Raw genomic sequence first — 15,453 nt, forward strand, 5'->3', positions numbered from 1 at the left:
TCACAAATTATTTTAAAGATATGATTATGTGTGTTTCCTTTGTGGTACTTGCAATTTTTTAAAAATGGTCTCCTTTCCAAAGACATATTGAATTAGAGAGCTTTTATTGGAGGGACTGCATCACATGCAGGAGGAAAATACTGAGCTATGTTTCCCTTAGGGGAAACACTGCTACTTAAGTCTCACTTTTCCCACTTACTGCACTAGTCCATGAAGTGATCCCCTGTATCTTTGTTAGAAAGACAGAATGGAGAGCAGGAGGTACAACAGAAATATATCTGCTCAGGAAGTAGCATATAGTATTGTCTTGGACATCTGTTGATGGAAAGGCAATCAATGCATTTTATAAATAAAACAAACTTTGACATGAAAGCCAGATGAGAAGAAGGAGCTAGAAACTATCTTTAAAAAAATGGCACCTCCTATCTATTGTTATATATCCTGTATCCCATATATACTATATGAAGGGAAACAGGTATAAGATAAATTAAAGTGAGTTTTCAGAAATGAGTTGTAGCTAAGGCTGGAGACAGACAATAGGTTTTTTTTTCCAGAGTTGGTGGCTTGGGAGATGGATTACAGTGGGTGGATTGTATGTCATTCAACTTTCAGCTCTGGTAAATAGGTTTTACAGGTTATGTATTGATTAAAATGTGCAATATCTGTTTGACCAGAGGTGATAGTGGGGCAAAGAAAAAGTGGGAAGCTCCACCCACTTTCAACTCTCTTATCAGCGATTTCTTATTTTTTAAGTTTGTTAATGATGCAGTCTTATGGTCTGAGGAGGGGGGCAGCATAGGGTAGATGGAATTTCCTCCTCTGAGAGTGGGGAGAGGTCTAATCTCAGAGGAGGGACATCTGACCTCGGAACCCTCCTCCCATTCCTTGCAGAAACCTCCACAGTCCTTATCTCTCTGACGTTGGAGATCTCATGTTGGGGGGGGGGATCAGTGGGTAGTCTTTGGGTGTGCCAGGAGAGTTTAAATGTGCAGGCATGCCCACAGAATGTGTGGGGGTTGGGGAGAACTATGCCAGCTGGCATAGTTCGTTTTCCTGCCAAAGCAAGACCAAAAAAAAAAAGGAAATGTGTTGTGGGGGAATGCTGTTCCTTTGTCTCGTGCCAGCAGGGCTTTGGATATGTCAGATGCTTTGTCTTCAGAGCTCTTCAGAAGGGCACTCATCAGACATGGCTCTCAGACCAACTTACAAAGTAAAACATAAAAATACAGAAAAATTCAAAAAACAATAAATTGGCAGTGATAAATCAAACAAACATAGCAAAATTGTCAGGAACTGGAGGTGTGGTGGTTTAGTGACTTGCAGTCTTTTAAATCTTATTGTGATAGTTCCATACACTGAGAAAATAAATCAACTTTGCTAGTATCTTCAAGCTTCTATAATATGTTTCTGTTGTAACTAGCCTTGCTTGTTGCTTAATATCTCAGAGCCATTGAAGGAGATGAGAATTTTTAGGAAGCACTAAATGAGGAAAAATTATTACTTGTAATCACATATTTCAGGGATAGGCAACCTTTTTAGGCCTGTGGGCACATTTGGCAATTTGGGAAACTCTTCTGGGCACTGTTACAAAATGGCTGCCATGGGCTGCGTGGCTAGTCACAAAGGACAAGTAACCAGTCGAAAAGACTGAGTACAAGGCAGAGGTGGGGTCTGAACCCCAACACACTAAACAACTCCTTTGAATGCACAGCTGGTAGGAAAATGTGTTATTCTTTTTTTTTTCTTCAAGTGGAGGGGTAGGGCACCTTGGGTGCGCACTGGTGCCCGTTTGCACCATGTTGCCTACCTCTGACATGTTTTATTTCTAAGATACAAAGCCTTGTATTTCCAAAGCCCTATGTCCAACACATTCTATCTAGTTACTTTTTCCTAATTCCTTAGCTTGATTTTGTAGAGTATTACCATTTTACATATCTGTTGCTATGATGCTATCTTCTCTAGGGTAGAGCACATCACTACTTTACAACAGTTAGGGAATAAAGAAAAGCAAAACAAGCTGGAAAAAACTGAGTAAATTGGAATTGAGAACTTGATATCACCATACTTGTTATGACATAACACTGGAACAGTTCTGTTCTGCTGTACAGCATCTAAAAGCTGATTGCCCATTCTATTCAGTTGCTTCATAGCCTACAAGAGACCAGCACTTTAATAGCAAGTTACTAGAAAGTTGACGCCTGGATTGGCAAGCTGCGATCTGAAAGTGTTGTGAACCAGTATATTTCTCAAGCCCCTGAAGGTCTCTTTTAAAAAAAATTGTTAAGACTAGTGAGTTATTTTGTGTGGACCCTAACCAATTCCATCAGGCCTGTTTTTTCCCCCTTTACATATTTTAACATTCTCATACTAGACCTACCCAAGAGTGGCAAAGCAGGAGAGTTCAGACTTGCAGTGGCTCATAAGACTTCGCTGTCCAAGGGCCCAGATGCAGCAGATGATGCCGGATCCAAAACAAGTGAGTGACTGAGTGCTTAGGGTGGAAATATCAACTGCTTTGCCAGTACAGCAACTGTCATTGCAAGACAGTTAAAGCAGTGTTTCATCTTAATTTAATCAAAGATTTTAAACCTTAAACTCTAGTGAGGGCAACTGATGTAATCACATGTAGTAAAGTTCCTTAGAGAAACCTTAATTTCAAATCTTATATCTGGAAGCATGGGCATTATTACAAAGAGGCACACCTAGACATGAGCCTTCGATTCTGAGCTGTGCCCCAGATGTTTAGAGGTGCCCCAATGCTATTACCTGCCTTTTTTATACTCATAATTTTTATTTAACTTTTACATTTTTCAAAGAAAACTACTCACACTCATCTAAAAAATACAAAGCAAAAACAAAACAAATGCATGTACCATAAAAATAATTGTAAAATAACATTTGAAAACACATTAAAATAATAACAATAATTTTTTTAAAGTTCCTATTCAAGTCACTTACATAGATTGATGTAGGCTGATTGATATAAGCCTGCTTATTCCCTCTGAGCTCAGTAGCCTTGCAGTTACTATGAGACCTTAGGACTTATTCCCTTAGCAGACCAGTAAGGATTATAGCATGAAGACATCAGCCTTTTAAACTGAAGGGGAGACTGCCACCTTTCCTTCCACCGTCTTTCCTTCCATTTTCTCTCTCTCCCCTCTCTCCCTACTAGGGATGTATGAAAGTGACTTACCTTTCCGCAGATTATGTTGATGGTGGGGGGGAGGCGCTCCGTTCCTCCCCCCCGGAATCCTGGCTGGCCGGCTGTGCTCCGCAGCGATTCTGTGGAGCTGCCGGCTGGCTCCGCCAGCTGTGCTCTGCAGCGATTCTGCGGAACCGCTGGCCGGCTCCGCCAGTAGCCGGACATCCGGCTGCTGGCTAGCAGGGATGCAAATGGCGGCGGCCATAGCCGCCGCCGTTTGCGTCCCTGCAGTCAGCCGTGATAGGCTACGTAAATGTTTACGTAGCCTATCACGGCTGATTTAAACAAAAAAACGCGCGTATGCAAATGGCGGCGGCCATGGCCACCACCATTTGCATTCTTTATTTTGGCACGCCTTAGTCTACGTAAACATTTACGTAGACTAAGACGGCGAAAATAAGGGGAACGCAAATGTTTACGTAGACTAAGACGTGTCAAAATAAGGAACGCAAATGGCGGCGGCCATGGCTGCCGCCATTTGCGTACGCGTGTTTTTTTTGTTTTTTGTTTTAAGTCAGCTGTGATAGGCTACATAAAGATTTACGTAGCCTATCACGGTGTTTTTTTAAAATCTAGCCGTGATAGGCTATGTAAATCTTTACGTAGCCTATCACATTTTTTTGTTTTTGTTTTTGTTTTAACCTGGAAATGGCAGCAGTGGCAGCCAGTCGTAAGACCGGCCGCCGGAGCCACCGCCGCCGCTGCCAGGAAGATCCGCCCAAGGTAAGTCTCGTCGCGGGGGGGGGGTGCCGTTCCGCCACCGATTTCGGGGGGCCGAATGCGCTGGCATTCGGCCTCCCCGAGATCCGTGGCGGAACTTTCGTACACCCCTACTCCCTACTCTTATCTGTCCGTTGCTGGGAGCTTGCTTGCAATGACATTTTGAGGGAGGGGGAAAGGCAGGAAGATCTCCCTGTGAAATACTGACATTTCACACAGCATCTGATTTTACTGCCCCAGCCTGGAAACTTTGGCTTCTGCAGAAGTTCAGTAGCTTCAGCAGAGCAAAGGATTTAATCTGACTTCACAAATGTTTTTCTCTCCCTCCACTTTAATTTCTCCCATATAGCTGCAGGTAGCAGATTATACCAGAGGGAGGGTTATGACCACCTTCCAGTGCCACCACACTTTACTATGAAAAAGCTTAAACTGGATATCAAGTATCATAATTCACTTGCCCCTGCTCTCACCTTTCTGAAACTTTGCAGGTTTCATGCCTGAGGACACCTCTATGACCTTTGCCACTTTCATACAAATTTTTAAAAAAACCATGGGAGGCGGGGGTGGGTGTGAACGCAAGGGCAAGCAAATCACTCCTCCCCTACAAATTGGAGAACTCCCCTTCCACATGAACTCTTCCTCCTATCCTTCTGAAACGTTGCTCGTTTCTTACTTAGAAACACGTTGAGGCTGTCTGGAATTTTCAGAACAGTGGTCCACAAAAAAACATAGGGAGATAGGTATTTCCTCTTTTAGGGCTCAAAATGTGTAGGTTAGTCCTGCACCCCCCCTCGTGCCTATCATTCTTCAATTTGACAAACGTGATCCCCTCATCTGGGGCAACCAATACTGCAATTTTCATCCAATTTGGCCAAGAAATATTTTTTTTAGCAATTCCCTTGAAAGAAAACCAAAATATAAAGGTACATAGCACAAAAAAAACCCCTGTACCTCTTTTTCTGACATTGGGCAGGTGTAGTCCCTTCCTAACAGACTACTGTACCTGTAACTATGATCCAATTTTGACCAAGAGAAAAAAAAGTACAGTGTTCTTTAATTTCCCATGACAGTCAACAGGAAGCCTTCGTTTTCTGCACCTTGACTTGGGTTCAGTACCTTGTTAAAGTGGACTGACTCCAAATTGGTCTGAGCAGAAGTGGGATGTTTTCCAAAGCACCAAATCAGGGTCTGAGTTAAAGGGCATCAGTGCACACCTCTTGAGAGAGAGAGGGAGAGAGAGTGCATATGCAAATTTATGTTATAGGCCTGTGCCCCAGATCTTTTAAGAGCCTAGCATTACCCAGGGAGACTCAATAGGGCTTACTTCTGAGTAAACATGTATAAGATTGCACTATAAGAGACCAAGCTATACACCGGGGTCTCTGCCATGAACAGATTGGGATTATAACAAGATAATGTATATAAAGCACTTTGAACACTCAAAATCACTATACAAACGCTACTAAATGGTGTTATTGAGATTTATGTTTTTCCTCATAATGAGTGATCCATCCATGGCTAAGCATTGAAGCCAACAGTTGTTCATCATGCCCCAAAAGAGTTTTGAACAGCTTCTAAATATTTGTAGTGGTAAAGATATACCTAGTATTTTCTTTATACGCAATGCTTTACATGGTTACCTTGGAAGTCATACAGTGACTGGGTTTGCACGACATACTAAACTCAACCACTGAGTGTGGTTTGTTGTTGCAGTGTGGGTTAAGAACATAAGAAGAGCCAATGCTGGATAAGACCAAGGGTCCATCTAGTCCAGCATTCTGTTCACACAGTGGCCAACCAGCTGTCGACCACAAGCAGGGCATGAACGCAACAGCATCCTCCCACCCATGTTCCCCAGCAACTGGTGTACATAGGCTCACTGCCTCTGGTACTGGAGGTAGCACATAGCCATCAAGACTAGTAGCCATTGATAGCTTTTTCCTCCAAGAATTTGTCCAACCCCCTTTTAAAGCCATCGAAATTGGTGGCCATCACTACACCTTGTGGTAGCGAATTCCAGGTTCAACTATGCACTATGTGAAGAAGTTCTTCCTTTTATCTGTCCTGATTCTCCAACTAATCAGCTTCATACCCTGGGTTCTAGTATTTTGAGAGATGGATGAAAGTGTCTCCCTATCCACATTCTCCACACCATGCATAATTTTGTAGACCTCTATCATGTCTCCTGTTACCCTCCTTTTTTCCAAGCTAAACAACCCCAGCTGTTGTAACCTTCTTTCATAGCAGAGATGCTCCTTGATCATTTTAGTTGCCCTTTTCTGCACTTTTTCCAGCTTAGAATATAGAATCATAGAATAGTAGGGTTGGAAGGGGCCTACAAGGCCATCGAGTCCAACCCCCTGCTCAGTGCAGGAATCTAAGTCAAAGCATCCCTGACAGATGGCTGTCTAGCCTCTTGAACTCCTCCAGTGTGGGAGAGTCCACCACCTCCCCAGGCAATTGGTTCCATTGTTGTATTACTTGTAACAGTCAGGACATTTTTCCTGATGTTCAGCCGGCTGAAACGTGAGCCCATTCTTCTGTGTCCTGTACTCTGGGATGATCGAGAAGAGATGCTGGCCTTCCTTTCTGTGACAACCTTTCAAGTACTTGAAGAGCACTATCATATCTCCCCTCAGTTTTCTCTTCTCAAGGCTAAACATGCCCAGTTCTTTCAGTCTCTCTTCATAGGGCTTTGTTTCCAGTCCCCTGATCATCTTTGTTGCCCTCCTCTGAACCCTGGGTGTTCCTTGACCATATGCCTATTGATCTCAAGCTGCAATCCTGCCCCTTCAGCCTGTACTTCGCCTTTGCCAGGGGGGGTCATAGACCCTCTTTTGGGAGAAGACTGAGCCGAAGTAGAATCGAGCACCTCTGCCTTTTCTTTGTCATCTGTTATCATTTTGCCATCCTTATTTAATAGCTGAGCAACCATTTCTTTCCTTTGCCTTTTACTATGCACATAGCTGAAGAAAGCCTTTTTGTTGCTTTTAGCATCCCTCGCTAACCTCAGCTTGTTCTCAGCTTTAGCCTTCCTGACACCATCCCTGCAATTCTGTGCTACCTGACTGTACTCTTCCTTTGTTGCTTGGCGTTCTTTCCACTTCCTATATGTGTCCTTTTCTGTTTTCAGGTCATCTCTAAGCTTTTTGTGAAGCCACATTGGCTTCTTCTGTTGTCTTTCACCTTTTTTTCTTGTTGGAATGGTTTGTAATTGTGCTTTGAGAATTTCCTTTTTTAAAAGCTCCCACCCATCTTGGACTCCTTTCCTCATTAGAGTTGCTTGCCATGGGACCTTACTGATCATTGTTTTGAGTTTATTAAAATCAGCTTTCTTAAAATCCAGGGTACGTGTTTGACTACGCTCGGCCTTTGCTTCCCTTAGAACCAAGAACTCAAATACAACATGGTCGCTTTCTCCCAGAGTTCCTGTACCTGCTGCTTTATCCACTAAGTTATCTCTGTTGGTTAGGATCAAGTCAAGGATAGCCGATCCTCTAGTTCCTTCCTCTACTTTCTGTAGGAGGAAGTTATCCACCACACAAGTCAGGAATTTCCTGGAGGGGCCTAACAAATATTGGGGAAATTGAAGTCCCTCATTAATACTACATTATCCTTCCTTAAAACATTGGCGATTTGCTTTTCAAAGTTTCATCCTCGTCTTCCTGATTGGGTGGCCAGTAGTAGACTCCGACTACCAGGTTCCTTTTATTCTTTGCTCCATTTATTTTGTTCCAGATGCTCTCGATGGGGCTACCAAGCTCATCCTTCTGTATTTCTGTGCAGAGATATGTATTTTTCACATTGTTGTTGTTGTTGTTGTTCAGTCGTTCAGTCGTGTCCGACTCTTCGTGACCCCATGGACCATAGCACGCCAGGCCTTCCTGTCCTGCGCTCTCTCCCGGAGCGTGCTCAAGTTCATATTCATTGCATCCGTGATGCTATCTAGCCATCTCATCCTCTGCCGTCCCCTTCTCCTTTTGCCTTCAGTCTTTCCCAGCATCAGGGTCTTTTCCAGGGAGTTTTCTCTTCGCATTAGGTGGCCAAAATATTGGAGCTTCAGCTTCATTATCTGTCCTTCCAAGGAGCACTCAGGGTTGATTTCCTTTAGGATGGACTGATTTGACCTCCTTGCAGTCCAGGGGACTCGTAAGAGTCTTCTCCAGCACCACAGTTCGAAAGCATCAATTCTTCGGCGCTCAGCCTTCCTTATAGTCCAGCTCTCACAGCCATACATTACTACTGGGAAAACCATAGCTTTGATTAGACGGACCTTTGTCGGCAAGGTGATGTCTCTGCTTCTTACTATGCTGTCTAGGTTGGCCATAGCTTTCCTCCCAAGGAGCAAGCATCTTTTAATTTCATGGCTACAGTCACCGTCTGCGGTGATCTTGGAGCCCAAGAAAGTAAAATCTGTCACTGCTTCCATTTCTTCCCCTTCTATATGCCAGGAAGTGATAGGGCCAGATGACATAATCTTAGTTTTTTTAATGTTGAGTTTCAAACCAGCTTTTGCACTCTCCTCTTTCACCCTCAACAAGAGGCTCTTGAGATCCTCTTCGCTTTCTGCCATTAGGGTGGTATCGTCTGCATATCAGAGGTTGTTGATAATTCTCCCGGCAATCTTAATTCCGACCTCTGATTCATCCAACCCGGCATTTCTCATGATGTACTCTGCATATAAGTTAAATAAGCAGGGTGACAATATGCAGCCTTGTCGTACTCCTTTCCCAATTTTGAACCAATCGGTTGTTCCATGTCTGGTTCTTACTGTTGCTTCTTGACCCTCGTACAGGTTTCTCAGGAGACAGGTAAGGTGGTCTGGTACTCCCATCACTTTAAGAATTTGCCACAGTTTGTTGTGATCCACACAATCAAAGGCTTTAGCATAGTCAATGAAGCAGAAATAGACGTTTTTCTGGAATTCTCTTGCTTTCTCCATGATGCAGCGAATGTTGGCGATTTGATCTCTAGTTCCTCTGCCTCTTCGAAACCCAGCTTGTACTTCCGGTAGTTCTCGGTTCGCATACTGCTGAAGCCTAGCTTGTAGGATTTTGAGCATCACCTTGCTGGCATGTGAAATGAGCGCAATTGTGCGGTAGTTTGAACACTCTTTGGCGTTGCCCTTCTTTGGAATTGGAATGTAAACTGACCTTTTCCAGTCTTGTGGCCACTGTTGAGTGTTCCAGATTTGTTGGCATATTGAATGCAGCACTTTAACAGCATCATCTTTTAGGATTTTAAATAGCTCGGCTGGAATACTGTCATCTCCGCTAGCTTTGTTGTTACTAATGCTTCCTAAGGCCCACTTGACTTCACTCTCTAGGATGTCTGGCTCAAGTTCAGTGACCGCACTATCATGGCTATCAGGGACATTCAGATCTTTCCTGTATAGTTCTTCTGTGTATTCTTGCCACCTCTTCTTAATCTCATCTGCTTCTGTTAGGTCCCTGCCTTCTTTGTCCTTTATCATGCCCGTCTTTGCACAAAACGTTCCCTTGAGATCTCCAATTTTCTTGAAGAGATCTCTAGTCTTTCCCATTCTGTTGTTTTCCTCGATTTCTTTGCATTGTTCATTTAAGAAGGCCTTCTTGTCTCTCCTTGCTATTCTCTGGAACTCTGCATTCAGTTGGGTATATCTTCCCCTTTCTCCCTTGCTTTTCACTTCCCTTCTTTCGTGAGCTACTTGTAAAGCCTCATCAGACAGCCACTTGGCTTTCTTGCATTTCTTTTTCTTTGGGACGGATTTCGTTGCTGCCACCTGAACAATGTTACGGACCTCCGTCCATAGTTCCTCAGGCACTCTGTCTATCAGGTCTAATCCCTGAAATCTATTCCTCACCTCCACTGTATATTCATGAGGGATATGATTTAGGTCATACCTGAACGGTTTAGTGGTTTTCCCTACGTTCTTCAATTTAAGCCGAAATTTTGCAAGAAGCAGCTCATGATCTGAGCCACAGTCAGCTCCACGTCTTGTTTTTACTGACTGTATGGAGCTTCTCCATCTTTGGCTGCAAAGGACATAATCAATCTGATTTCGATATTGACCCTCTGGTGACGTCCATGTGTAGAGTCGTCTCTTGTGCTGTTGGAAAAGAGTGTTTGCTATGATCAGCGTGTTCTCTTGGCAAAACTCTATTAGCTTTTGTCCTGCTTCATTTTGTACACCAAGGCCATGCCTGCCTGTTATCCCGGTGATTTCTTGACTTCCTACTTTAGCATTCCAATCCCCTATGATGAAGAGGACATCTTTTTTTGGTGTTAGTTCTAGAAGGTGTTGTAGGTCTTCATAGAACCGATCAACCTCAGCTTCTTCGGCATCAGTGGTTGGGGCATAGACTTGAATTACTGTGATGTTGAATGGTTTGCCTTGGATTCGTACTGAGATCATTCTATCATTTTTAAGATTGTACCCCAGTACTGCTTTTCCCACCCTTTTGTTGACTATGAGTGCTACTCCATTTCTTCTAAGGGATTCTTGCCCACAATAGTAGATATGATGGTCACCTGAATTAAATTCGCCCATGCCTGTCCATTTTAGTTCGCTGATTCCCAAGATGTCGATGTTAAATCTTGCCATCTCATGTTTGACCACCTCCAGCTTACCTTGATTCATTGATCTGACATTCCAGGTTCCTAAACAATATTGTTCTTTACAGCATCGGATTTTCTTTTCACCGCCAGACACATCCACAGCTGAGTGTCCTTTCGGGTTTGGCTCAGCCGCTTCACTCTTTCTGGCGCTACTTGGAAATACCCTCTGCTCTTCCCCAGTAGCATATTGGACACCTTCCGACCTGAGGGGCTCATCTTCCGGCGTCATCTCTTTTAGCCTTGTGATACGTTCCATGGGGTTTTCTTGGCAAGAATACTGGAGTGGGTTGCCATTTCCTTCTCCAGTGGACCACATTTTGTCAGAACTCTCTGCCATGACCTGTCCGTCTTGGGTGGCCCTGCACGGCATAGCTTATGGCTTCACTGAGTTACGCAAGCCCCTTCGCCACAACAAGGCAGTGATCCATGAAGGGGATTTTTCACATTAGATTTGTCTAATTTCTATATATTTTAGCTTCTACATTTTATATTTTAAATGTGATGTGTTATAGTATGTTTTTTAATTGTGATGCTTCTGACATGAATAAATAAATAAATACATACAGTGCAACCCCACCTCCCATTCTGTTCCTCCTGTTCTTTTTGAACAAGTTATATCCTTTAATTGCTGTATTCCAGTCATGGGAGTCATCCCACCAAGTCTCAGTTACACCTATCAAGTCATAATTTCCCTCTTGTATTAAGAGTACAAGTTTGTTCTGTTTGTTTCCCATACTCTGGGCATTAGTATATAGACATCGAAGGCCATGTGCTTCATAGTCTGGCTTTCTTCCTACATGTGTCTGAAGACTATTATTGGGCGCTATTAGAGCTGTTCTCTCCGTTGCGGTGCATGAGCCTTCGTCCATTGTTACCCCCAGGCTTTACAATATCTTTTTTTAGGTGTGACCAGAACCGTACACAGTATTCCAAGTGTGGCCACACCATAGATTTGTATAGGGGCAGTATGATATTGGCAGTTTTATTCTCAGTTCCTTTTCTAATTATGCCTAACATGGAGTTTGCCTTTTTTATTTTTTTTACAGCAGCAACACACTGGGTGGACATCTTTATTGAGCTGTCCATCACAACCCCAAGATCTCTTCCCTGGTCAGTCACTGCTAGCTCAGAACCCAACAGGTTATACTTGGTTGGGAATTTTTGCCCCAACGTGCATCACTTTACACTTGCTTATATTGAACCTCATTTGACATTTAGATGCCCATTCTCCCAGTTTGGAGAGATCCTTTTGGGGCTCTTCACAATCTCTTTTTGTTTTGATCACCCTAAATAAGTTGGTGTCATTTGCAAACTTGGCCACTTCACTGCTCACTCCTCATTCCAGATGATTTATGAACAGGTTGAAAAGCATAGGTCCTAATACAGATCCCTGTGGGGCCCCACTATTTACTTCCCTCTATTGGGAGAATTTACCATATATTCCTACTCTCTACTTTCTGTTCTTTAACCAGTTCCTGATCCATAAGAGGACCTGCCCTGTTATTTGCTAAGTTTGCTCAGGAGTCTTTGGTGAGGGACTTTGTCAAAAGCCTTTTGGAAGTCCTAGTAAACAATGTCTACTTGATCACCCCTGTCCACATATTTATTGACACTCTCAAAAAACTCTTAAAAAGTTAGTGAGAAAGGACTTACCTTTGTGGAAGCTGTGTTGATTCTTTTTCAGCAGGGCTTGTCCTTCTATATGCTTAGTAATTTTATCTTTAATAATGCCTTCAACCAATTTACTTGGAACAGACGTTAAGCTGTCGGGCCTGTAATTTCCTGGATCCTTTTTTGAATACATTGTCATCTTCCAGTCCTCTGGTATAGAGGGTGATCTTAGGGACATGTTGCATATTTTGGTTAGAAGATCAGCAACGTCATATTTGAGTTCTTTGAGAACTCTAGGATGGATACCATTAGTGATATGCTCTTCACAATGTTTTTTTGCATCTCTTATTATCTCCTTGCATCATCTTTGTGCAAGCTTGTGCTGCCTTTCGTTTTCCTCATTTGGGCAAGACTTGCATTTTCTGAAGGAAGCTCTCTTTTCTTTAATAGCTCCCTTAACACTGTTTGTTGACTGTGCCGGCGACCTCTTGGACTTGGTGCTACCTTTCCTAACCTGTGGTGTACATTTTAGCTGGGCTTCTATTATTGTGGTTTTGAATAACCTCCAAGTATTTTGAAGGGATTTAATCCTCTTGACCCCCCCTTTGAACTTTGTTTTCACCAGTTCCCTCATTTTAGAGAAGTTTCCTCTTTTGAAGTCAAATGTTGGACTTCCAGGGCAATTTTCCACTTAAATATATATTAAATCTGATAGTACTATGATCACTGTTTCCAATTGGTTCACCAACATTTACACCTCCTACTAGGTCCTGGGTGACACCACTTAGGATTAAATCCAAAGTCACCTCCCCTCTGGTCACTTCCATGACCAACTGTTCTAGGGCACAATCGTTTAGGGCATCAAGAAATTTAACCTCTTTGTCATGGCTGGAACATGCATTTATCCAATCAATGTGGGGGTAATTGAAGTCACCCATTATTACAACACTTCCTTGTTTGGAAGCCTCCCTGATTTCGTTTTCCATCTCAAGGTCACTCTGAGCATTCTGGTCTGGGGGGTGATGGCATGTTCCTAGCGATAAATTAGTTTTGGAGCCTGGTATTGTCACCCACAGTGCTTCTGTGGAAGAGCCTATTCCTTTCAGTTTTTCTAGTCCGCTCAACACTATGCCCTCTTTAACGTACAGGGCAACATTTCCCCCAGTACGCCCTTCCCTGTCCTTCCTATAGAGTTTATATCCAGAGATGACCACCTCCCACTTGTTCTGTCCGCTCCACCAGGTTTCTGTAATGCCCACTATATCCAGGTTTTCCTTTAAAATCAGTCACTCCAACTCCCCCATTTTGGCTTGGAGGCTTCTAGCATTTGCATAAAAACACCAGTACACGGTATCCTTCCCCAGATGCCTCTGGCGTGTGCATCTTTTGCTATGGGACATTGGCCCCTTTGATTGGCTATTATGTTCTACCATGTACTCCTGGCCTATTTCCTTGCCTTCTACATTTGGGCAATCAAAAACATGTTCATCTTCACCCCTTTGGGATGATTTAACCTGAACCAGATGCTTCCTAGCTCCTGTTGGCCTTCCCCCAGGGTTTAGTTTAAAAGCTGCTGTGCTACCCTTTTTATGTTTAGCTCCAGCAGTCTGGTTCCATTTTGGTTCAAGTGGAGTCTGTCCCTCTTGTACAGGCCTGGCTTGTCCCAAAACGTTCCCCAGTGCCTAACAAATCTGAACCCCTCCTCCCTGCACCACTGACTCATCGATGCATTGAGATTCCTCAGCTTTGCCTGTCTAGCTGGCCCTGCACGTGGAACAGGTAGCATTTCAGAGAAAGCCATGTTGGTGGTCCTGAATTTCAACCTCCTACCTAGCAACCTAAATTTGGCTTCCAGAACCTCACAACTACATTTCCCCACATTGTTGGTACCAACATGGACCACGACCACTGACTCTACCCCAGCACTATCTACTAGGCTATATATCCGCAACCTTCGCACCAGGCAGGCAATTTACCATGTTGTTTGCTGAACTGTGGGTTAGCATGTTGTCTGAACCAAGGACATTTTCTGCAGGGTGCTTGTTAACCATATGTGGCTTATTTTTCTCGAACAAGCGACCTTGAAAACCCATGGTTTGTTGTTGGGTTGTTCAGGGTGGTTAATAAGCCACACTGCATGGTTAACAAGCCACACTGTGGAAAATACCCTGAGTTCAGACAGCACACTAGCCCACAGTTCAACAAACAACCCATGGTTCAACAACAGCGTACACTCAACCACTGAGTGTGGGTTAGAGTGTTGTGTGAACAGCCCCAGTGTCAAAGTGTGATCTCATTTGGTCTTAGTTCATGTGGGAGACTTTAAGAAAAACCAAGTAGGTCAGTTAATTCAGTGCTCAGTTGACTCAGTGCTGGAACTATGTGGCTGTATTTAGTGCTGGTTGCCAAACATTATGGGACAGGGTGTACCTCAGTGGCAGAGCACATGTTCGGCATGCAGAAGGTCCTGAGTTCAATCCCTGGCATCTCCAGGGAGGACCAGGAAAGAATCCTGCCTGATGCCCTGGAGAGCCACTGCCAGGCAGTGTTGGCAGTGCTGGCCAATTAGACCAGTGGTCTGACTCAGTACACAACCACTTCCTACGTGGACAATAACATTATGATTAGCCACATAGGGTGCATGCCATTGGGAGTGGGGTTCTCAGTTTTCTAGAAGGCTATGAAAGGAATCTACACAGGACTGGAAACAGAAGAGATTTCAGGACATAGTATTCCAAACTTTGCAATATTTGGGGGGATGAAAGGGGAGGCATAGTGCTGTACCCCTTGTATATTATTATTATTTTATTATTTATTACATTTTTATACTGCCCATAGCCGAAGCTCTCTATACAAATTTGTATAGACGAATTTGAATGTTGGGTAGGTGGGTCATTCACTGTGACTTCCCCCCTCCCTTTTTATAAGTCTCTTCCAGCAGTCTCTACATCCTTGAGTAGATCGCCAAGCAAGACTTGCAGAAGTAGCCAGTTTGAAAAGACAAAAGATTCACAGAGCTGGCTAACACAGAAGCATTTTTCCATTGCACAGGTACAGCTGATTTTGGAAGCTGGGGAAGGAGTCAGAGATCAGAACTGGCAATACTCTGCTAATGCTTTGTCATCTTTGGGAGAAGGAAAGCAAGCTAGCTAACATTTCTATTTAAGCGTGAGACTGGAAAATGGTATAACTGCAAGGTACACAGGTGCTGACAGACTCCTTCCCTGTTCTGAAGGAATCCATTCTTTGAATTCCATGCAGTTTATTGAATGTGTGTGTTTTGAGATTAGAAGAAACTTAATTCCTGTATTCTCTGCTTGGGG

General features: G+C 43.5%; 1 protein-coding gene across 3 annotated transcripts in view; it reads left to right on the top strand.

The window, feature by feature from the left end:
- Positions 1–15,453, top strand: part of LOC146358845 (protein FAM228B-like) — a 78,785-nt gene that overhangs the window by 31,388 nt on the left and 31,944 nt on the right. For all 3 annotated transcript variants that reach the window (XR_014786021.1, XM_084821980.1, XM_084821994.1), the window contains 2 exons: positions 2,372–2,476; positions 15,059–15,181. Coding sequence is in view for 2 of the 3 variants with exons in the window: in XM_084821980.1 (XP_084678106.1) it covers positions 2,372–2,476; positions 15,059–15,181 (228 nt within the window). In the remaining variant the exon portion in view is untranslated. The remainder of the gene's footprint in view (positions 1–2,371; positions 2,477–15,058; positions 15,182–15,453) is intronic.

The sequence above is a fragment of the Heloderma suspectum genome, chromosome 1, assembly GCF_057233095.1.
Source record: "Heloderma suspectum isolate Gila_16-S chromosome 1, 16-S_ref, whole genome shotgun sequence".
Taxonomy (NCBI): Eukaryota; Metazoa; Chordata; class Lepidosauria; order Squamata; family Helodermatidae; genus Heloderma; species Heloderma suspectum.